The sequence below is a fragment of the Clytia hemisphaerica genome, unplaced genomic scaffold (genome assembly GCF_902728285.1).
Source record: "Clytia hemisphaerica strain Z4C2 unplaced genomic scaffold, Clytia hemisphaerica genome assembly, whole genome shotgun sequence".
Taxonomy (NCBI): domain Eukaryota; kingdom Metazoa; phylum Cnidaria; class Hydrozoa; order Leptothecata; family Clytiidae; genus Clytia; species Clytia hemisphaerica.
Genome location: NW_027104613.1, coordinates 616,525 through 639,665, shown reverse-complemented (window position 1 = coordinate 639,665; position 23,141 = coordinate 616,525). Strand labels below are relative to the sequence as shown.

At 37.8% G+C, this 23,141-nt stretch overlaps 1 protein-coding gene across 2 annotated transcripts in view; it reads right to left on the bottom strand.

Annotated features, from left to right (window-relative positions):
* Positions 1-2,871: 2,871 nt before the first annotated feature.
* Positions 2,872-23,141, bottom strand: part of LOC136824346 (microtubule-associated serine/threonine-protein kinase 3-like) — a 74,537-nt gene continuing 54,267 nt past the window's right edge. For both annotated transcript variants that reach the window (XM_067080497.1, XM_067080498.1), the window contains 23 exons: positions 21,939-22,027; positions 21,221-21,302; positions 20,593-20,668; positions 20,226-20,261; positions 19,441-19,565; positions 19,017-19,080; positions 18,436-18,543; positions 17,521-17,631; positions 16,086-16,388; positions 15,854-15,924; positions 15,131-15,218; positions 14,622-14,708; positions 14,085-14,257; positions 13,721-13,791; positions 10,184-10,288; positions 9,859-9,969; positions 8,389-8,613; positions 6,963-7,503; positions 6,148-6,386; positions 5,082-5,162; positions 4,395-4,663; positions 3,649-4,171; positions 2,872-3,313 (listed from right to left, as the gene is read on the bottom strand). In XM_067080497.1, the coding sequence (XP_066936598.1) occupies positions 2,913-3,313; positions 3,649-4,171; positions 4,395-4,663; positions 5,082-5,162; positions 6,148-6,386; positions 6,963-7,503; positions 8,389-8,613; positions 9,859-9,969; positions 10,184-10,288; positions 13,721-13,791; positions 14,085-14,257; positions 14,622-14,708; positions 15,131-15,218; positions 15,854-15,924; positions 16,086-16,388; positions 17,521-17,631; positions 18,436-18,543; positions 19,017-19,080; positions 19,441-19,565; positions 20,226-20,261; positions 20,593-20,668; positions 21,221-21,302; positions 21,939-22,027 (3,979 nt within the window). In that variant the 3' untranslated portion in view covers positions 2,872-2,912. The remainder of the gene's footprint in view (positions 3,314-3,648; positions 4,172-4,394; positions 4,664-5,081; positions 5,163-6,147; positions 6,387-6,962; positions 7,504-8,388; positions 8,614-9,858; positions 9,970-10,183; positions 10,289-13,720; positions 13,792-14,084; positions 14,258-14,621; positions 14,709-15,130; positions 15,219-15,853; positions 15,925-16,085; positions 16,389-17,520; positions 17,632-18,435; positions 18,544-19,016; positions 19,081-19,440; positions 19,566-20,225; positions 20,262-20,592; positions 20,669-21,220; positions 21,303-21,938; positions 22,028-23,141) is intronic.

Genomic DNA, 23,141 nt, shown 5'->3' with positions numbered 1-23,141 from the left:
GAGAAGACTACTACTGTGTCTCCATTGGATATAGGAAAATCCTTTATTTTAACATTTTTGGAAAGCAGGATAGTTGGGCTTTCCAGAATGGGCTTACTTTTGTGAATAGGTTTTAAGAAACATCAAAACTTAGTCAGCCTTAATTATTAGTCGGCCTTAATTATTAGTCGGCCCTAATTTTAATTGGAAGGTTCTTAAAAAATACGAATTAAAAAAATTATTTTCTCATTCTCAGCCTCAGCATGTTTCTTAGTTTTTAGGCATTCTTAGCCTCATGTTTCTTAAAAGTGTGTTTCTTAAAAAACGTGTATTTTCGAACCATTTTAAATCAAGGGGTCAGGAGTTATAGCCCAAAATCGGGGCCTCGATTCGTTGGTTGATTTTCGTTGGTTAATTTTGAACGAACATACACACATCTTTCGGTAATATTCCACTTCTGATTATCTTTCCAATAAGACAGACTTTGGTTTGATTCACCAAGAACCCTTTAGTATTTACAGTTACAACTCTCGCTAATTCGAACTATTATTAATTACGCTACTTTTAGGGAACGAAAATACAATACACCTTTATCCGGTTAGCCGTTTCGTATAAAAAGTCACCAAAATTTCGAGTATAAACAAACCATCCCATTGGCTAACAGCAAAAACAGAAACAAAAAATGTGCAGAGTATGAGAAAAATTGTTTTTTGTTTATATGTTTTTGCTTTTAGCCAATGAGATGGTTTGTTTACTCGAAATTTTGGTGACTTTTTATACGAAACGGCTAACCGGGAAAAGGTGCATTTAACAACATATTAGAAGTGTTCTTCGTTTAACGCCGTTTTGTTTCGGTCGTCATTCTATTATTCATTTATTTTCTGTCGACCTTTTTTTTGGGCAAAATATAAACAAGTTTATTTACAAATATTTTTAATCTTTTACACTTCTCGATATTATATAAATCATCATATTAGCCTCGTTTCAAGACACGCCCCAGGCTCCATAACTTAAGTACATGGAAGATATTTAAGCATAGTTGTTATAAAAAACCCCGGTCTGGCAATGTATTGTTTTAGCTTTTTGTTCAATTTTATTTTAATTAATCTCCTCTTGAGATTGGTCTATTTTCTAATTACATGATCAAAAAGTTTGCAAAATAAATCGATTTTGGTACGTAAGCTCCATCTTTTAACAATAAAAAGAGACAAAAGCCTTCCAGACCAGTGTTTTTAAAATGACTATGATTCAAGTTACAGAGGCAAAATAGAAGAGCCAGTTAACCTTCCGAGACATTTGAGTTGAAGAGTTTTTGAGAGTCATTTGTATATTTGACTTAACTACTTGACTCATGAGAAACGATCTCATCCTAGAGTTATAACTTGCCTTTTGCGAAAATATTGCGCTTGCGTGTATCGAAACGAGGACAATAAGCAACGTACACATCTCGAGAAGAGTATTTTTTTTCCGGACGACTAAATAAACATTTTCGGACATATTTCAAATATTCTAAAGATTCGACTTCATTTCTGAAGGAGACTTGAAGTTCTAAAAATTACTCTCAGGTGCCTTATAAACGGAAGGGGGGGGGTTGTCGGAATAGTTTTTAAACTTTAATAACCTAATTGCCGGAGGGTTTGAAATTGTACTTCTAATTGTAATTAATGAGAGGTCCTAAGTGGAGTGGAAAAATTAATAAACGGGGGGGGCGTTTACTAGGCAGCTGAGAAGAAAGTACGGTAAGTTCGGTTTTTTAGAAGTAATGATTGAAGAAGGGTAAAGCAAACAAAATGTGGACTGAACATTGAACTTTTAAAGATGATAAAGAAACTCTGAATGAAGTGGATTTAAGATTAAACCAATCAGCAGTTGACAGTCAAAAACGGTAAGTTGGTTTTAATATCGACACCTTTCTTAAGAGATAGGAATAAATGAAGGTCGGAATCGCTGATGGAAACTATTTTTCTTTGCTTGGCGATCAGAGAAAGAATCATTTTTCAATCAGTGATCCCGACCTTTCTATTATTCCTATCTCTAAAAAAGTGTGCCGAAATAAGAAGATGGATGTCGACATTAGAGCAACTAACAGTAGCATGGTACCCGATCAAGATACGACTCTAATTAACCGATATTCAATATTATCAATAATATAACCACACTTTCATATCCAGACTGAGATATTCGTTTTTGTTCGGTTAAGCGATACAGGGGTGCATAATTCTTGAATTACTTTTTACAGTATGTATGCGTAGATAAGTTAAGAAATGGGGATGACTTCTATATTCCGCCCAGAGGGTGGAAGTACCTCAAGGGCGGTAAACTGCTTTACAATATCACTCCTCGTAGGATGTTAGTGCAATATTTGTATCTCGATGATCACTGCTCAGTCACAGATAACATCTTAGAAATCAGACATCCAATCCAAGATCACAGGGTATACACTATTGTGCTTTGTCTCGATCACTCATCGCGAAACAGGGTAGACGCTATTGTCGTTTTGCATTTCGTCCAAAGTCTTCGTAAATTCCTCAATCAAGGGCAAGGAACTGCTTGGCTGATTGCCACACACGATATTCGTCCGAAGTCATTTCAACTCTGTGACAAAGTGTATTTCTCTCATCAATTTGTAAACAAAAGCTTTGTTTAGACGTATGCTCCGCGACACAACACACGATTTTTTTTCAATAAATATAAAAAACAATTTCGGTAGCAAAAAATTATATTCGGTATGTACAGTACGGTCACCGGAGAGCTCCAAAAAATCATTCCCCTATCTGTTCTCTTTGATATCTTTCCAACGAATACTTCCTTCCGCTTTCATAATATACAAAAAATGGTGCGATGTATCCTATCAATTTACAATTGCGTCGAAAAACTTTCCAGTGACAACTTGACGGTTACCTTAAGAATAAGGGCGGTACAGGGGCGTTTGACTACCTCCGATGTTTTTTCCTTTTATTCTCTTTCATTGATTGACTTCTATTCAGTCTACGGTCCACCCCTGTTTCATTTGCAGGAACGAGAAGCGTTCCATCTCTACTATTCACTAAGTCTTCGAACTGTACCGGCGCATTTAGTCTATCCGGCGATAAAGCACGCCGTAGTAATGGTGAACCGGGTGTCATTGTCGATGATTTCGGTCTCGTAAAATTGTTCGTTGGTGACATGACTGTGCCACCATTTTTAGTTGCTAAGGGAGAAGGGCTTCGTACAGAAGCAGCCCCTATAGAAGGAGTGCGTGCCAATGGCGAAACCGGAATGCAGGAAATGGAGCGACGCCGGGAATGCGCACCAACGGTACGAGCCAACTTCGGAAGCATCCCATGAAGAAATGCTAAGATGAGAAAGATAATATGAGAAATGATTTAGAAAAGTGAAACGTCTTGGCCTGGAGTCCGTTCGCTTTAAGAACGTACTCTTTTTTTGCTACAAAGTGAACATCATATCAGCGTAATAAGAGACTTGCAACGGATTGCAACCCTTCATAGACCTAACTTTAGTTCAAATGCTTTTAAGAGGATTGATCTTTAAAAAAATATGTTATTGTTTTCAAAACTAAAGAATTCAAATAAATTTTAACAGCTTTAAGTAAGGTAAGTTAAGTTAATGGTAAGTTTGTTTAAAAAGTATTTATTTGAAATGAAAATAATCAAAATGCCAAAACCTTACCATTTTTTGAGCTATGAGTATTGGGTGAGTTTGGTGATGTCGATCCTCCGCCCGTCGGACTAGTGGCGGATGAGGCGTTGGCTTGATCACCGCCCTCCATTGCACTTGCTGCACGGCGGGCGTCAAAAGATGCACCCGGAATGAACAAGTTAGATTTCTTAGCTCGTTTTAAAGATGAATTCCTACGTAAGGACGGTTTACGAAGTTTCCGGTATATAGCCGATTTCCGTGATATGGCACCGCCGGCTGAACTACGCCCGCTATCTTCAACTGAACTGTTCCGGCTTCTCCCGCGTAATTTCCTTGATTGGACGCGATTCCCGACTGTTTTTCGTTTCGAACCTGTACGGATTGACGTCCTTTCAATATCGGTCACGGTCAGTTTGACTGTTTCTCCGGATCGTAAAATGAGTCGGACGACGTCGACGTGTTGGTAACCCTGGATAGCTTCATTGTTCACATGTGTTATCAAATCGTTTTCTTTTAACCCGACTTCGAAAGCAGGTCCACGTGTGTCCACAGTCTAAATTTAGAAGAAAAGTAATTTCAGTTAGATAGAAAAGTAGGAAACCCAATCACCCGAAGATCTAGGAAGAAGCGAAATTTGAACGAAGATCAAGGCCATTAGCGTACTGAGCCTGATGATTTGAAATTATTAACCCAGTCTCCTTCAGATGTTATGGTTATCTGATGAATTGACAAGTGATCATATCTATCTCCATAACACACGAAAACAAATTGATTACCTCCACCATATGTTGCATAGTATACTTCGATGTATCTCCAATGTAAACTCGAATCGCTTTAAAAGTGAAGCCCCAACCACGATTGTTGCGCGTTATTAAAATTGGCGGGCGGAGGGAGGAAGGGCTGAAGCGAGGCGTATCATCAGAGCCTTCACTTGGACTCAACGGTGGAGTGCGGATGGCGTCGGCGCTTGGTCTTTTCTTTGTAGAAAGAGAGTTTCGTGGCCTCCTCCGTGGAGTTCGTTTCAAAGAAGTTTCATCTTCAGAAGCTACAGTATCAAAAAAGAAGAATTGGAATTTCTCGTAGAAAAGTTTTTTACTTGGCTATATGACCTATATGATCATCAAGGACGTATGACTGGCTGTATCGAAAAATGAAAAGCTCTTGTACCGGGACAAAGGGACCTTAAAATGAGAAAATAAAACAAAAAACCCAAATATACTACTTGTCAGGGTTAACATGGAGCGATGGCCAAGTGGTCAAAGGCGTCAGCGTCTCAAACCAGGGATTCGCAGTTCGAATCCCCGCTCTCATAGATAGCCGAGCCGGCTGGCCGTGGACCCCGTGAAAACAATCGAAAGACTGTCTAAAAGTCCTAGATTACTGGGCTATCCACGTAAAATATCGACTCTATCTAACCAAGACCACTCTACACCACTCAATCATCAGAGTATATTCCCACTTACCAGAAAGTTCTAATCGTGGTACGCCAACAGAGATTTTGCTCAAATCGATACAAGGTGGAGTTGACCGTGTCCGCACTACCCCTGTGAAAAAAAATGAAACCAGGCTTTTAGGCCTTACTCTTGGTCTACAGGCACTGCTATGGGCGGCCACTAGTGACCTCCACCGGGAATTCACCTATTAATAGGATTAAACATAATAGAAATTTTTAACAAATGAAGGTTATCAATAGAGATTTAAAATAAAAGAATGTTTAAAACACAGCTGATTGGCTTAGGTTTCGAAACTCTCTATTGTTTCATTAAAACCTCTGCGCGTGCGATGTATCCGGAGAATTTCAATATTCAAAACAAGAGCAGTGCACATATCTCAAAGTGTAGGAGTTTTACTCTGGAATCGAAGAAAGACATGACGTAGCCTACATTCTATTTGTTTGCCGTTAAAAGTCTCATTAAAGCCACAAAATTTAACTTTGATGGAACATAAAAATAACTAAGATTTTTAATTTCATATCCTCGTTGTCAAAGCAGAAGGACCAATCTCAAAACGAGTCTCTTAGCATGTTGAGAATCTTTCTATAAGATGACCCTTTGACAATGAAATTGGACCTTTCATTTTACAGAGGAGAGATTCATCCGCATGACCGAAGGCCGAATCTCTTTGTCAAAGATTTATCTTATAGAAAAAATTCTCATTTTCCTAAGATACTAATTTTGAAATTTGCCCTTTTGCCGTTGTTGCCTTGACAACGACCATATCTTGGTTTGTGAGTTTATGTTACTTGACGTCTAATGATATGCACCACTGCAATGTCTTCTGACATTACATCACGAAACCAACAGCTCATTGGTCGTAAGTGACATAAAACCCGTCAATACGTCACTTTCAACCAATCAGCTATTGGTTTGAATGGAAGACATTGCAATGGTGCATATCATGAATATAATATGAATACAGACGAGTCTCTTCAACGCCAACCTCTATAACTCGAATGTTTTCTCAACTTGAACAAATTTGAGTTCCCCGTGCGTGTTAGAGTTATGGAGAAACCACTGAATTTCAACAAACCTGTTCGATTTCTATCGTCTATTTTCTCAGCTGATTGAGTTGTCAGTAAAGGCGTGCTCGGTTCAGAGACAATCGATTCGCTGTTCGGCGATGGCTGTGTTGAAGCGGAATCGTCTGATTGTATGGAGAGAGAATCGAGGACTAGCGGAGATGGCTGCTTCGGACTTGGCACACGCGTCGCAGTGAACGAGGCCGACAAGAAGCGGCGCGGAGAAACGTCACAACTGCTTGTACTGGCACTGGAGAGAGGAAGAGAAAATTGGTAAGGAGAGACATTTAAAGAAATTGAGTCAAAATTTACGGAGATTTGAATGTCGTGTGAAACGTACTCTTAGGTTCCAAATAAACGGGGGGGGGGGGCGTTGGAAAATTTTCTAGATTTTAATAAACGGGGGGGACCTAATTGCCGGGGGGGGGGGGTTGGAAATTATACTTCTGAAACCCAAAAATAAGGTAAAAATAGGCTAATATCACGCTATTTAGAGCAAAATAAGGGGCCTTCTCTTTGACAGCTGAAAATATTCTTAGAGATTAATAAACGGGGGGTCCTAATAAGGTCCGGGGGGGGGGTTGGAAAATTTTCGAAAAATTAACAAGCGGGGGGGGGGCGTTTATTTGGAACCTAAGAGTAACGGAATTACTATCAAATTCAAATTAAATCAAATCAAAATCAAAATCAAAATCAAAATGACGTCAACTGAAAATCAAAGTTAAACGAAGGTACAAAAAAACTTAAATAACGTAGAAAAACAAAACAAACAGTACGGTCCAAGCTATTACAACGGGGCTTGAAAAAAAAGGTCCAAAAAACATACTCAGTATCTCTGTCCGATTCTTCCTGTCTTTTCATCACGTCCACGTGAACTTGCTTCAGCAACGATGTCGCCACGCGGCCGCCCGGACTTCTCGGCGATCCTGTATTCATCGAATTATTTAGAGAACTGTTACCGGATGATGTATGAGTTCCGGAATCATTTCCGGAATCAGTCGCAGTATCGGAACTCAACAAAATAGCGTCCAACTTCATACGGACGGTATCGCTTGGTGAATTCGGAGGCGGGATATCAATAGACTGTGTTGCACTAGCCTCACTTTTTACTGTTGAGGAATCCAGGCTAGTCTCCTCGTCATCTTGTTGATCGTCTGAACAGTTATCAGCGCTACTGACTTCTTTTGATGTTTGCTCTTTCAAATCTTTGAGTTGCGAAGTATTGATAAAGTCTTTGGAATTCTCATGCGTTGATATGAGTCGACTGAATCTTGGTGAACACGTGGAAAAGTTGAGAAAGTCGACGTCATTGTCGTCATCTTCTTCGTCTTCGTCTGATACTAAGTGATTGTAACGATCCTCACGCGCTAGAATGAAAAATAACACAGGTTACTATAGGAAATAGGATCTAGCGGCTGACGCGGGCTGGGGCGGCACATCTGTCAAACGATAACGCAGGTGTCCTAAGGTGAGCTCAATGAGAATACTAAGTGATTATAACGATCCTCACGCGCTAGAATGAGAAATAACAGAGGTTACTATAGGAAATATGATCTAGCGGCTGAAGCGATACTAAGTGATTATAACGATCCTCGCGCGCTAGAATGAGAATTAACAGAGGTTACTATAGGAAATATGATCTAGCGGCTGACGCGGGCTGGGGCGGCACATCTGTCAAACGATAACGCAGGTGTCCTAAGGTGAGCTCAATGAGAATACTAAGTGATTATAACGATCCTCGCGCGCTAGAATGAGAAATAACAGAGGTTACTATGGGAAATATGTTCTAGCGGCGGACGCGATCTTAAGTGGTTGTAACCATCCTCGCGCGCTAGAATGAGAAATAACAGAGGTTCCTATAGGAAATATGATCTAGCGGCTGACGCGATCTTAAGTGGTTGTAACCATCCTCGCACGCTAGAATGAGAAATAACAGAGGTTCCTATAGGAAATATGATCTAGCGGCTGACGCGATCTTAAGTGGTTGTAACCATCCTCGCGCGCTAGAATGAGAAATAACAGAGGTTACTATGGATAATGTGATCTAGCGGCTGACGCGATCTTATGTGGTTGTAACGATCCATATTGGCTGAAATTAGACCACAGTTCGGTACCGGCAATTCATTCAAACAAAGCAGTCTCGATGGTCTGCTTATTAAGGTTGGCGAAATTTTTTGCTTCAGCTGAAGACAATATAACATTATCTAGTGTTTTATATAAGATATCTGTGAATCGAACCCAATGATACTTACTATCGAAATAACTCGTGTCCTCTTCATTATCCAACACTGGGATGAACTCTGCTTTCTCACGTAACAAAGAATTCCAATTGACGTTTTGAAAGAAGGAATGCGCGCGGACGTCCGCCGCTCCGTTCGCTCCTAGACGTTCGGTCGCTTGACGAACCAGTAAGTGTTTAATGATATTGGTTGCTTCGTCAGGTAAGGCTTCGTCACCCTCAGGCCATTCAATTTCACCTGAAAAGGGAGAAGAGTTATCATGAAATGTATAATTTAAAGGTTTAGTTTTTACACAAGTGTTCCCGTTTAATATCAAACACATGTTTCATATCGAGGCAGTGTCAGCTTATTGTTATATTGTGCTGATATAAGCAAAAACAAATTTTTCTTTTCCTTGTTCTGCCCAATTTTGCTCCACATCCGTGTCAATTCAAAGTAAAAAAGGTTGTAGACTGAAATTGAAATTGATGAGTAAGCAAACGATCTCACTCTCACTAAAAAACAAAGTCTTTATTCCGAAAACTTTTCCAAAGGCTAGACTAAAGAAACTTTGTTTGTTTGTTTGTCTCTTAAAACGATTAGAACCTTAATCTTCCTCATATAGAAGCATAAAACACTCGCTAAGAATAACCAGAAAGAAGAACATCCACAATTCTTGAAGCCTTCGAATGTTCCACGAAGCCTTAAAATGTTCTTAACTTGTTTTAGTATTTTGACCATCGAAGCCTTATGCTCTTATATAGTTTGTTCTTATAAAAAAACGTGTAGCTGATTGCTGTTGATCTCAATATCAATAATGAAAACAAATTTTTTATCACCCAAAGAATCTCATACTTATTGTCGATTCTTCGATTTCAATAATTTCCAAAAGCAGAAAGTCAGGGCTGTGAACTGCAACTTAAAGCCAGATTGACATTATGTTTTCCGAAGTTTGAATCGCTGCTACAAAAACGCTGAGCTTGCATAAAGATTGCAGTTATTCAACCAATCATCAAAACAAAAGATAGCGCGTGACGTAACTGAATTGTTCGATTCAACACTTCAATGTGTTAATGACCAAAGAGTTTACAATGTTTTGACTTCAAAGTGTCGAATAAGAATTGAAATGAATTGTCTGCGTTTTTAATGGAGCTGTGAAATGTTTTTTGCAGAATAAGCAAACAGACTCATGAATAGCTATAATAACTGGCTGTAAGTCGAGGAATTTCGTAAAATAAAATGGTACAGCTTCATCACAGCCCTCCAGTCTGTTCCTCTAAAGAATCCTGCATTGTAACACGCATGCATAATTTGTCGTTCTTTTAAACCACATGTAGTTAATTCCCGTGATAAACAAAGAGGAATGAATCTGTCGGAGTACAGTCACTTTCGGCCGGGGTTGTGGACGGCGAAATATGTCGTTCTTTTTTTGTCTATTTTTAGTAATGCAGGATTCTTTAGATAAACTCCCTTCTTAATCGAAGTGTAATGTTGGCAACTTACCAGTTAAAATCATATCAAAAACTTCAGAGACAGTTTCGCCAAAGAACGGAGTAACACCAATCAGAAATTCGTACAAGATAATCCCAAGAGACCAATAGTCGACAGCAGGACCTGGAAATAAAACGGAATAGATCTTATCGGAGTTGAACTTTGGTATAATACATCATTATTAGTCAATAGATCTTATCGGAGTTTTTGATTTTTCTAAAAAAGCGATGTATTGTGGGATTGTTTCGGGAGTATTACAATAGAAATCTCGTAGGAATTACTCTAATAGATCATAGATGGGCTTTAACACTCTGTGTTTATAAAAAAACATCTTTACCGTATCCTTTCCGTAAGATAACTTCGGGTGCGATATAATCCGGAGTGCCAAATACTTGAACATCTTTGAACTGTTGTACGGTCTCTTCACAAATGTTCGTTGTCACTAGAAAAAAGTTGAAGAAATATTTTTCAATTCTTGAGTTGCTTCAGTTTGTGTTTGATTGAGCATTTCTAATATGTCACATCTTTGTCTGACTCTGGAACATTTTTTTTACCTTTTACATTTTTTTATCAAGAAAGAAAAATGGGGTGAAGACACGAGAAAGCGTTTCAGGTTGGTGGGACGGTGCATGTTGCATTGCACCAACGAGAAAAAAACTTCTCGTGCCCCCAAGCCTTTAGTCACTAGTTTGTATTTTCTTCAGTGTATACCGGTTGACCCACGAAAAAGTTCAGACGTTTCCCGACATCTTGAGGCCGAACAAATGTCCCAAAGTGCTTGGAGTTTTGATATTTAGAAAGTAGATATCCTAACTTAAAATTTGAGCTATCACTTTTTAAATTTGACTAACTTGTTCTCTACTTATGAGCTTTTAAAGTCAAAATTCACTTTTCGGAAAGTGTAAAAAACACGTAAAAAAGAGGTATTAAATTTATGCAATCAATTAGAAAATCATTTACAAATTGACTTATTTAACGAGTTTTATGACATTAATAATTAATAAAAACACCTTTAAAAGTAATTCTTGTTTAAAACAAGGCTGGTTTTTATAAAAATTGGCGCTTTTTTAGATTTTTCAGATTTTTTTCAAAAACTGTATATCAAAAATTTGATACCCCTTTTTTACGTGTTTTTTACACTTTCCGTAAAGTGAATTTTGACTTTAAAAGCTCATAAGTAGAGAACAAATTGATCAAATTTAAAAAGTGATAGCTCAAATTTTAAGTTAGGATATCTACTTTCTAAATATCTAAACTCCAAGCACATTGGGACATTTGTTCGGCCTCAAGAAGTCGAGAAACGTCTGAATTTTTTCGTGGGTCACCCGGTATAACTTCACTATAATTATGAATTAACTTTTAAATTTTCTCTTTTCATTTTTTATTTTGGTAACTTTCAAACATTTAATTAAAGCTGTACCATGGCTAGCCCGGCTTCCACTTAAGGCTGGATGGCGCGATTAAATTTATTGAAGGATTGAGGTTCAAGGCTCGCGGTGGGCCTCTAAGAACCTATCTTTTTACAAACGCTTGTTGTTACAGTTTTCTTTAGGTATAATTTTGTTCTGGGGCTTCCCCTGACTTTAAATTGAATAGTTTTGTCTTTCATTTGAGCGTTGAGCTCGCGTGCTCTCTTGCTAAATTCTTTGATTGTCAATCGTTCAATAATTGTGAGGTCTTCTGTTGCTCGATAGGATGAAGGAGGGCCTTTGTATGTCGTGATGGTTCTCAAGACTTTGTTCTTGTCTTCTTTATTTTCGAAAACTACCTTGATTGGTCGATACCTCCCTTCCTCCTCTTTCTCTTCCGTGGATACTCCAATCCTCTGTGTGTTTACAATTTTTATGTCCTTGATACCCTTTTTTATGACCCAACTCAATATTGCAGCTATCATTTTCCTAGCTTTGCTGAACGTAATACAGTAAAAAACAGTACGTTGGACTCTAGTTGTCTAGGGTACCGAAAATCTATTATTCATGTTGTTTTTCATTGAAGATTTCATTTGTTTGAGTGGAAGTAGTTTTCTCGTTATTTCGAATTTTTGGTCTTTTCTTTCAAAATGGCGCCTTCGTCAATTGCTCTTAGTTTACTTCACTGGATGGACTCAGCGTCATCACAAAAACTAAGAAAGTGAAGTAGGCTCTATTCATGATATGCACCACTGCAACGCCTTCACGAAATTATGCAACTTTTCTGTTTTGTTCCACCCAATACCACTACTAACCCAATCAACATTCCTCATGGACATCCCCATTCCTCACTATTCCTCTTCTATTCTTCACCATTCTTCAGCGTTCCTCGAACATTTCTAAGGAATGGATATTTCAAAACTTTATTTTAGCATTCCTCATCTATTCCTCGAACGTTCCTGAGGAATAGAGATATTTCAACTTTGTTTTAGCATTCCTCATCCATTCCTCGAACGTTCCTGAGGAATGGATATTTCTGACGTAATTTTTAAGCGTTCCTCACTACTTCCTCGAACGTTCCTCAGGAATAGAGATATTTCAACTTTGTTTCAGCATTCCTCATCTATTCCTCGAACGTTCCTGAGGAATGGGCATCTCTGACATAATTTTTAGGTGTTCCTCACTCGTTCCTCGAACGTTCCTCATGAATGGACATTTCTGACGTTATTTTTAAGCGTTCCTCACTCGTTCCTCGAACGTTCCTCAGGAAGGCCCCCCAGGAATGGAAATATTTCCTTTTCACTTTATTGTTCCTCATGAGCCGAAAAATCTTTTTTGCAAAAATATCTGCTTCAGCCATCTTTTACCTACGATAATACCCTACTTTCGTGCAAAAAATCATGATCCAATCAGGCTCTGTCACATTCGAGGGTTTATAGTCATGCACCTTTGTGCAAAAATCAGAAACTTTGAATAAGTCAATCTTGAGAAAAGCTGGTAACTAACGCACGGACATGGGTTTATTTATAGGACCTCCATCGGGTTGGGATTTCCAATGAACTTAAAACACAGGATTAAAAAAAAGCCCTAGTTGTTTGTGAGCTTCCGTTACTAATGTGTTCTAAAGGACAAACGTATTTCTCTAGCCCTCTTTTTCTCTGGAGGAAGAGCCTAAAATTTTAAGCAACATAAAAGTTTTTGATATTGAATATCTTATCCATGAAAATGTATTAACAGCTCCGAAAATGTTTTTTCCTGAGGAACAAATGAGGAACACTTTTAAATAACGTCATGAAAGCCCATTCTTCAGGAACGTGTGAGGAAAAGATGATAAACGATAAAGTGAAGAAGAAATATCTCCATTCCTGAGGAACGAGTGAGGAGCGCTAAAAAATAACGTCATCCATTCCTGGGGAACGTTCGAGGAAGTAGTGAGGAACGCCTTAAAAGTAACGTCAAAAATGTCCATTCCTGAGGAACGAGTGAGGAACGCTTAAAAATAACGTCAGAAATGTCCATTCCTGAGGAACGAGTGAGGAACGCTTAAAAATAACGTCAGAAATGTCCATTCCTGAGGAACGAGTGAGGAACGCTTGAAAATAACGTCATGAAAGTCCATTCCTGAGGAACGTTCGAGGAACGAGTGAGGAACACCTAAAAATTACGTCAGAAATGTCCATTCCTCAGGAACGTTCGAGGAATGGATGAGGAATGCTAAAACAAAGTTGAAATATCTCTATTCCTGAGGAACGTTCGAGGAACGCTGAGGAATGGTGAAGAATAGAAGAGGAATGGAGATGTCCGTGAGGAATGGTGATTGGGTTAGTAGTGTACGTCACTTTTTTTATTGTTTAAGTGACGTATTGGGTGGAAAATGTTAAAAGTTCTCAGAAGACTCTCCAGGCATCACCAAATAGGTTGGCATGGTAACATGGGCATTGAAAACAAACAACATACTGACTTACTGTTAATGAGACCAACTTTTGAGAGTCCGAAATCTGCCAACTTGATATGTCCCATAGCCGTTATCAATAGACTGGAACAAAGGGAAGGAATCAATTTTGAAAACGTTTTAAAACGATCACAGTCTACCGTCCGTTTGGGTAAGATTTCGCTTCGCGTACTAAGATTCCGCTGCCACGTTGTATCGAAAAAAGAACAGTTTCCTAGCTAGTTAAAAAATGAGCTTCTGAAAGTAGGTCACTTTTCTCAGTCAACCCTTGGTTAGTTGGTACAACAAGGTGCTGATTGAGAGCCTATTATAAGCGTCTATAGTTGTCAGAGGCACCTGTAGCAGGACCATATAGAAGAACTATGGCCACAACTTACTTATCCGGTTTCAAATCCCGATGAATGATTCCGTAATCATGAATATATTCCACCGCGAGGAGTGTTTCCGCGAAATACCGCCTTGCAAGATCGAACGGAAAAACGGTGATGTTCTTCAGGAGCGAAGCGCAATCTCCACCCTCGACAAACTCCATTACCATACATAGATATTTCTAAGTAAAAAAAATAATAGATTCACAAGCTACATGCTTTTGTTTATAAGAATATACTTTGTAAGAATATTCATGGTGAGATTTGCCAAAAAAGTAGGAATATGCTAAGAGTGGAATTCGGCAAATGAAGCTAAAAACGTTTAGAGGAAATCCCATTGTTTTCTAGTAAGTTATCAAGAATGGCTCTCGAAAGTGTATTAGTTAGCTTTTGATATAGATCTTCACCCGTCCCAACTGAGTAAATTCGCACTTCGATTTTGCTTTCAGATCAAAACTACGGGTTGTTCCAAATCGTTTCAGTCACTCTGCGATACTCAAAAGGGCAGTTACACAAACTCACTAATTGAATGGTCAGAAGTCTTACCTTTGTAACAAAAGTACAAAACAAAGTCACAACGAAAGGGTTTTGAGCGAACGTCATGATGTCACGCTCCGTGAACACTTGATTAACCTGTGGGGAAAAAAAACAGAGAAAAAATTAATTCATCAGGAAAACTCAAAATTTAATGAAAGTTCTAGTTTTTATAATTGTTAGAGTAGGCCAAAAGTAGACAAAAAGTTGGCATTTATTCTTTGCTGGAAAAAAGATTGAATGAAGTAATTGTATTGACCTCAAAAGAGGGCAATTCATTGACTTTATACAGCCAACCTTATACCAAGTTTAAAGCTCTAGTTTAGACGGCCGACTTTCTGCACTGCCTATTCTAATTGTTAGAGTAGGCAAAAAGTGGGTTGTGAGTTGGTAGACAGCCAACTTTCTGTGAACATAGCAAAAGGTACTGTAAAAATGTTCCTAGGGATTTCAAGAGGCAGATTTCTACAGCTGACACATAACGTTGTTTCAACGTTCATCTAACGTTATATGGACGTTACCTGATTTTTATGCATGAGGTGATGTTTGCTCATTTTCTTCATGGCGTATCTTTGTCTCGATGTCTTATGTTTCACTAAGTACACAGACCTGTTAAAATAGTATGGATAAGCGTGATATAAATTTTGGGTTTACAATAGATATTTTCGTAAATTACGTCACGAGCAACGCTTACCTCGTTTTTAAAATATTGCCATGGTAATTGATTCCCAAAGGAGTTCATAAGAAGTTTATTTTATTTGTAAAAGTAACACTTGAAGAAGAAGGGATATAATCGCCTTAGTAACGGTTTCAAAACGAGGCAGTCATTACACTCATTATAATTCATGAAAAAGCCTATTTGCATCACAAAGTAAACAAATTCAAGAAACAAAAAACCGGCTTCACTGTTGTTCAAAATTAAATCCTTTATCTTTTAATTCTAAACAAAACTGACAGAGCTGTTGACTTGTGAATTTATGTTTTATTTTCTTCAAAAACTACAGAACTATCTTTCCAATGAAAGCGAAATGGATATATTATGGGGTCTCTCTAATTCGGTGTTCGAGGGGCCAAATATTTTATTTGAATTAGAGAAAGATTCGAATTAAAGAGGGTAATTCAAACCACTTTCTCAGCTGAGGGGACCAATAAGTTAGCTCGGATTACAGAAAGATTTGAATAATAGAGGTTAACGAATTAGAAAAAGTCGACTTTTTTATATTATTATATATTCAAACACTGACCCATATGCACCGTTACTGATGAGTTTAATGTAGGTGAAGTCTTCTTCTTTCGGTTCCACCAGTATTGATTGCTATGAAAAAGAAAATGGATAAAACAAGAGCCGATAATTGAGAGATAAATACTTCATCTGCTGCAAATCTTTGACGGAAAAAGAGAAATAATTCAGTTCAATTCTAGACTCCAGATTCTAATTCTAAACTCTATATTCAAAAGAAAATGTAAGTCAAGTACCTTTCTATTTGCCGGTTTTTCATCATTTCCGTTTTCTCCTTCGCCCGGTTTTTCTTCATTTTCCGGCGGTTTGATACCGAGTTTATTCCGTATGTAGTCACCCATTTCAATCTCAACGCCGTCTGTATTCTGTTCTTTGTGTTGCGTTAAACATTGTTCTTCGAATTCAAGTTGCGTGTAAAACTCCGCTGGGTTGAACTCTAAGCATTCAAGAAGCCGCGCGGGCCGCGAGAGAATCATGAGGAGATCGCTTGCCACTTTATTGATGTGATCCAACTCTTTACTGGTCGTCTTTGTTTTGACCTGAATAAGTTTGGAATAAAACGAAAATTCATAAACTGGATTCACTTCACTACTTTAATCGTAGAAATTTTAGCGGGACTAATTTTAGCGTTTTAGCGAGTTTTCCCTATTTTCGCTAAAATAAACACGCTGAATCGACAGATCGCTAAAATTTATCCGCGCGAAATTTCTGGTCATATTGCCTTGATATATTTTTATCAATAGGAAGGGTTTCAGTGCAAAGAAATGCTAGAAAACGAATTCAGTCAATAATCTAATACGAGTATTCGCTAAAATTTTTTGAAATCGTGATTCGCTAAAATAAATCCAAAAAAAATCAAGATTTTCCTGACTCGGTAATATACGCTAAAATTAGTCTCGCTAAAATTTCTACGATTAAAGTATGTGACATAGCTTTTCACAGAATGTCAGAACTAGTGCTTAAACTACCTTATCGGCCCTTTTTACGCCGTTATTTTTGGGCACGTGGCGTAATAAGGACCGGCGTTAAAAGGGCCAAGAATTTGCAACTTTTACCAAAAAGTGGCGTTAATTTTCGATCATTATTTCTCAATTGAAAGGATTTTAGGTATGATTCGAAAACAAAAATTATCCATTGTTTTACTCCATATCTAAGACCTCACGAAATTCGGTGATTTCGATGGAATTTTCAACAATTTACTACCGAAACATGACATTTTAATGTAAATTTTAAACATTATCTATTAATTTTAAGTATAAGTAGTCATTTTTACAAATTTTGGCGTTATTAACGGCCCTAATGGCGTAAGCCCAAAATAAGACTGTGGCGTAATAAGGGCCGGCGTTAAATTATAGCCGGCTTAAAAAGGGCCCATAAGGTATTTTAACCCTTTGAACGCGCAGTAGTTTTGAAAATCTAGAGAAATTTCCATGATTTTCTTCTTGAAACTCAAAGCTTCAAAGTTGCATTAAAGCTTGTAGGAGGTGAGAGTTATAAACAATCGTTTTGGTACTATTTGAAAGGTAATTTAATACTACTAATGGCATCCGGTTTATGCCTCTTTAAATCAAGTCATAGGGAGCTTGGACCCAAGGTATGGAACTTGGTATTTTCAAGACGCGAAAACAAGTAGAAGTTTATGGTGCAAAATCAAAAAATTGTCAAACTTACCCCGAAAAGCAGTTTTTCAACCGAATCGGAAATTGTGTAGAAGAATTCGCTATTGATCGGCCCGCCAGGGTTCAGAGAAACTTTCAAGACCGTTCGTGCCAACTCTACCATCTGAAAGAAATATGAAAATGATAGACATGAGCAAAAAGGGGCTTGCAGTATCTTCATTGTATCAGTTGTCATTGAACTGTTCCTTTAATTGCCTTTATTAGGCGAGACCAATTTAATTTGTTGTTCTACGGACAGATCGTTTGCAAAATATGAGTCGGTCGGTCGGTAAAATAAAAATAAGATTATCATTAATCAAGGAAGGTAATCAGGCTATAAGTAATATTTTCAAATAATCCTGGTCATAAATTCATCATTCATCTTTGATGGAGTTTGTAATAAGATCTTTCGTGCAAAGAATTCATGATTCTAGATTCTTTTCAACTTACTTTAAGTGTAAATTTTTTAAATGACTAAGTAGTATTAGAAATTTGTGGCATAGGAAAATCAATATTATTATTTTTTCGTTTGCAGCAAATGCTGGGTTGGTCGCGCCCATAGAACAACAAATCAAATTGGTCTACCCTTAGCAAGGGAGATCAATCAGAAGACTGAATGAGTTCTTATAGCCTTCGTTTACGCTTCGGCGCCAGGCTAACTTACCGGGAAGCAAAGCTGACACGCCCCGCGCGAAATAATATCGACTTTGTCTCTTTGCGCACTTCAGCAATGCTTTAGCGAAACGAAACCCCATTAAATAAACTCCCTATTATAACCTCGATAAGGAGGGTACTCAATCTCGCTATTTTCTGGAAGATTTATAATTTTACAAGCAAGATTACAACATATAGGTGTATAAATTACGAAACTGGATTTTGATTAAGCATTTCGAAGGATGAGGGCGGGAGGGGGCACGAAGTAAAATACCTGATGCGAAACGAAACTGATGGCTGCGTCTGACGGTTTATTTTCCACATTCTCGTCTGAATATTTCTCGATAAAATCTTCTAGCTTCTCCTCCATCTGTTGTTTAGCCTGTGGAATGAAATACAGATGAAGGGTTTTAACTACAATCAGCGCCGAAATATATACTATATAAATATACTCGTTTACGCGAGGATTGTAATTTTAGTACTTCCCCTTTGTTTCATTGCATTTTTCGATTTAGGAAGGGTTAGGTGGCCTCCAGACTATATTCTCAGCCATTTAGGAACATTTTTGAGCTTTTAGATCCTAAAGTCTTAAGTCTAATGTTTAAACTCAGAGTTGAAACTCTACTTGTCTACCTTACTTTAAAGCACCTAAAAATCACTTGCAGTTTAAAGTTTTGAGGGAATTTCCTTTTTGTGCCAAATTTTATGACAATGATTGTAGAGAAATGAAAACCATTTTAATACATTTAAAAACTGAATAGATTCAATAGTCCTTGTAAGCATCATCGAAATGATCCACTAACCGAATTCAAGTTTTGGTTTAATACACAGACGTCCGAAAAAGATGTTCTTTACCTTTGGGAAGCGATCTTTGTATATGTTAGTCAAAATGGCGATCTCATTCTCATTGCGTGTTGGACTGGAGAAAAAAGAAACAATAATATTACTCCTGTTGATGAACAAGTGGAGCTCAAAATTTTAGCAAAAGTCTAAAATGTGAGAAGCTAGAATTTACCACGCTAATGGGAAGTCCATGAAGTGAAGTTTATGGAGCAAGACCTAAATTTGAAGCGCCTTATATAATAAATAATCCTTATACAGTGGAGTCTCTTTAACTCGAACCTCTATAACTTGAATGTCTCCATAACTCGAACAAATTTTATGACCCCTTCAGTTAACAATGCCTTATAAACCTTACTCCAAAACTAGAAATTTCCTTAACTCGAACAAATTAGTGTTCCCCGTGAGTGTTCGAGTTATGGAGACTTGAGTGTATTACCTTAAACTGCGCGAGCGTCCGCGGAAGGCTTTGGGCGAGCGCGCGCGTATAAGGACATCATCATCAATATCAGAGTATGTTGAGTCTTGAGAATATTGCCGACAAAAAGGTGGATCATCGAACATCTGAAATAAATGAAACATTTAATAAAATTGGAGTTTGAGAAATGATAAGATGTAAAGGTCAACAATTAGGGACAACGCATGGCGTTCTAAATCGTTAATTCTAAATCATGAATTAGAACGCCATGGGCCAACACCTTGATTTCGAGGGCGGAGGGCTAATACCATAGTGACAAAGAAGGTTTGTGCAAACGGGAGAAAATTGTAAGTTAAGACTCTCTGATATGCCTTAAAATTGCCATCAAAATGAATCTTTTTTATGTCTAAGTCACATACTCTTAGGTTCCAAATAACTGGGGGGGGGGTAAATTTTCAAAATTTTATTAAACGGGGGGGGGGGGCTAATTGCTAATTGCCGGGGGGGGGTGGAAATTGTGCTTCTGAAAACCCCAAAACAAGGTAAATATAAGCTAAAATCAGGCAATTTAGAGTAAAAAAAGGGACTCTCTTTGACAGCTGAAAATATTCTTCAAAATTAATAAACGGAGGGTCCTAATAAGGTTCGGGGGGGGGGGGGGTTGGAAAATTTTCGAAAAATTAACAAACGGGGGGGGGGGCGTTTATTTAGAACCTAAGAGTAAGGATAAAAAAGGGCTTCACGCAGCTTCACGTGCTTTTTCAAGAAATAAACAAAAAGTTTGTAACCAAGTAGACGTAGCTTACCAGTTGAGAGAGTTTCTCTTGGGATGAAGTGCGAGACTAGAAAAAAATAAATGAAAGTATAAGAGTAAGGGAAAATACATTTTTGAGATAAAGTCATAAAACCAATAAATCGTGGATTTGCAAAATTAAAGGAATATTCATGTAATTTAAAGCACGGTAATACCTTCGAAATCTAGCAAAAGGTTTCTACAAAAAAACTTTAAAGCTTTAGAAAAAAGTGACACAGTTTGGTTGAAAAACTCAAAGTAGTATTATTTCATAAATGTTTATTACAATGCCTCATATACTATGGTCGAGTAGAAACCCTATGAGACCTTATTATGCATATCCAAATTAGGAAAAGGAAAGTGTCTAAAAGTTAACTTACGGAGAGGCCAGAAGAACACGGCGTATTTGTGCTGTAACCTGAGGACGCCACCGACCAACGACGCCCACTTTGAAAACTGAAAAAAAAAAAGATTCCGTTGTAAGGAAAAGAAAGAGTAGTAGGTCTTAAGGCCGGTCTCTTGTTACCACTTTTATAAGAACACGAAGTTCAATAAGCCTTAAGGCTGGTCTCCACTTGCGCGCGTTGCGATCACACCTTTTGGCCTCAATCCTTTTTGCTTTGAAAAAAGATTATGTCATAGAAATGAAGCGCGCGCTCGAAAAAAAAGTTGAGCACATTTTCAAGATTGTTCAACCGTTATGTCAGATCAAGCCAATAGCCAATAATCAAATAATAAAACCAATAGCGTGGAAACTTTGCTCTAAAAAGTGCGACCGAAGCACGCGCAAGTGGATACCGGCCTTAAGGAAAACAAAGAGTGGGTCTTACGTGGATAAACTGACGTCAAAAATTGTGGAAAGTGGAAAAAAGAGAACGCCTATTTTTTGACGTCACTGTCTTATGACATTTTCTTTAAACTGAACGACTAATAGGTCGCCCAATACTGCTTTACACAGGCAAATTTTTCAACAAAAGAAAATATCTAAATGTGAGGGGGTCAATTTACCTTTTGTTACTATGGAAACCAATTGGGGCGGATTGGGCGGAATAACTGACTGGAGAAACATGTTTGCCACTATTCTCCGAATCTGAAAATGAACATAGCGTGAAAAAAGGGTAACACCGATATAACAGTTTGTAGTACAGTCAACGCTCTCTAATTCGACGTTCTACTGTTCGATAGGCTCTCTTATTCGATGAAATTGAAAGTCCCCAATAACACGAAACTGTCATAAACGACGCTCCCTTATTCGATAGGTCCCTTATTCGATGAAAATCCAATTCCCCTTGAAGATGGAATTAGAGAGCGTCAATAATTGTAGTTGGTTACATCTTACAAGCAGATCAAAGAAACACGGAAGATGAGGAGGCCAAATACAAGTTAATCAAAGTAAACAATCCGAACAAAGCTACGAGTGCCTCAACATTTCTTACAATTCAGGGAGGACGGCGAAGGAGGTTAAAAGTAAAGTTCGAGTAAACAACTCAATAAATGAGTGAAAGACTCGGAAGAACTTATCATTGAGGGCCGCAGGCGAAGGAGCAAGGAAGAGTGAGGAAGTAAACTTCGAGTAAATGACTCAATAAATGAGTTGATACTCGGAATAACTCGGAATAATTTATCATTGAAGGTAGTAGGCGAAGGAGCAAGGAGAGGTGAGGGAATAATGAGGAAACAAAGTTCGAGTGAGTGACTCAATAAATGAGTTGATATTTGAACTTACCATTGAGAGCAGCAGGCGAAGGTGCACGGGGAGGCGATGGAGAGTGAGGCAGCAAACTTCGAGGGCGACGTGGGCTGATTCCACATGTACTAGACGAGTAAAGAAAATAGAAAAACATTACTCAAACACGTCCAGTGAAATTATCCCTCGTATTCTTGTTTTTTGAAATACTCTTTCTAAGCATGCCAAAAATGCTCTGATGCTCTTAAAGCCGCAATAAACCATAGCCAAAGTACCAATAAACTTTATTCCAGTTATGCTCATTGAAAAAGACGAGGTTTCAGAGCTAGAATCATAGGGTTAATGCCATACTTTGCTAAGAATGATGTTATATCCATCTCAACCCAAAAAAAATAACAGAAAAATAGAACACTATCAATGATTGAATAAAAGAATCAAAAGTAATGAAATACAGGAAGAACTTCTCTAGAAAATGAAAAAGAAAGTAAAAAACTTCTTCAGATTAATAATTAAAATATTAGCGAGGTTTATATTTGAATAATAGGTGTGGTTGATTTTAAGAAGAGGCTTAACAAAACCACAATTAATGAATATGGAGAAATGTGATGAGATAGGCGTCCCGTCTAGGTTTTTTTTGAAACTACTCTTGGTATAGGAAGTTGAAATGCAAGGAAGCACGCTTAGAGGAAATTTGTTTTAGCTACAAAAAGAGATGTTTTAAATTGATACTGTACACACTTTCTTTATAAGAATGGTATATTTTTCCATTTCATCATGAATATTTTTAGCTTTTTGGGAAGAATCATCCTGAAATATTCTTACGGTATCGTGAGAGGTTAGGATCTATATTCAACTTAAACTTAACATGTAATACATACACAAGGCAGAAAAATGGCGTTTTCAAAAAGTTTTGAGCCTTACTTGGGAGGGGGAGACTTTTTTGACCAATTTCATCATGAATATTCTTATAGAGGAAATTCTTATTAAAAATATGTATGACATAGTAGGGGACCCGATTTCGAGGCATTCCTGTTATCAAAATTTTCTTAGACCAAATCTGGAGATGAGAGCGTTTTTCAAGTAAAACGATAATCCACTTTTAAATATATTTCCAACTCTAAGTGAATACCTGTGAATGTAATCGAATGAAAGCATTATAACATATTGAGATGTTCACCCATCAGCCAACCGTAAAATCACTGGAAAACCATTTAGCGATCAACTAGTGCATATCATGAATTC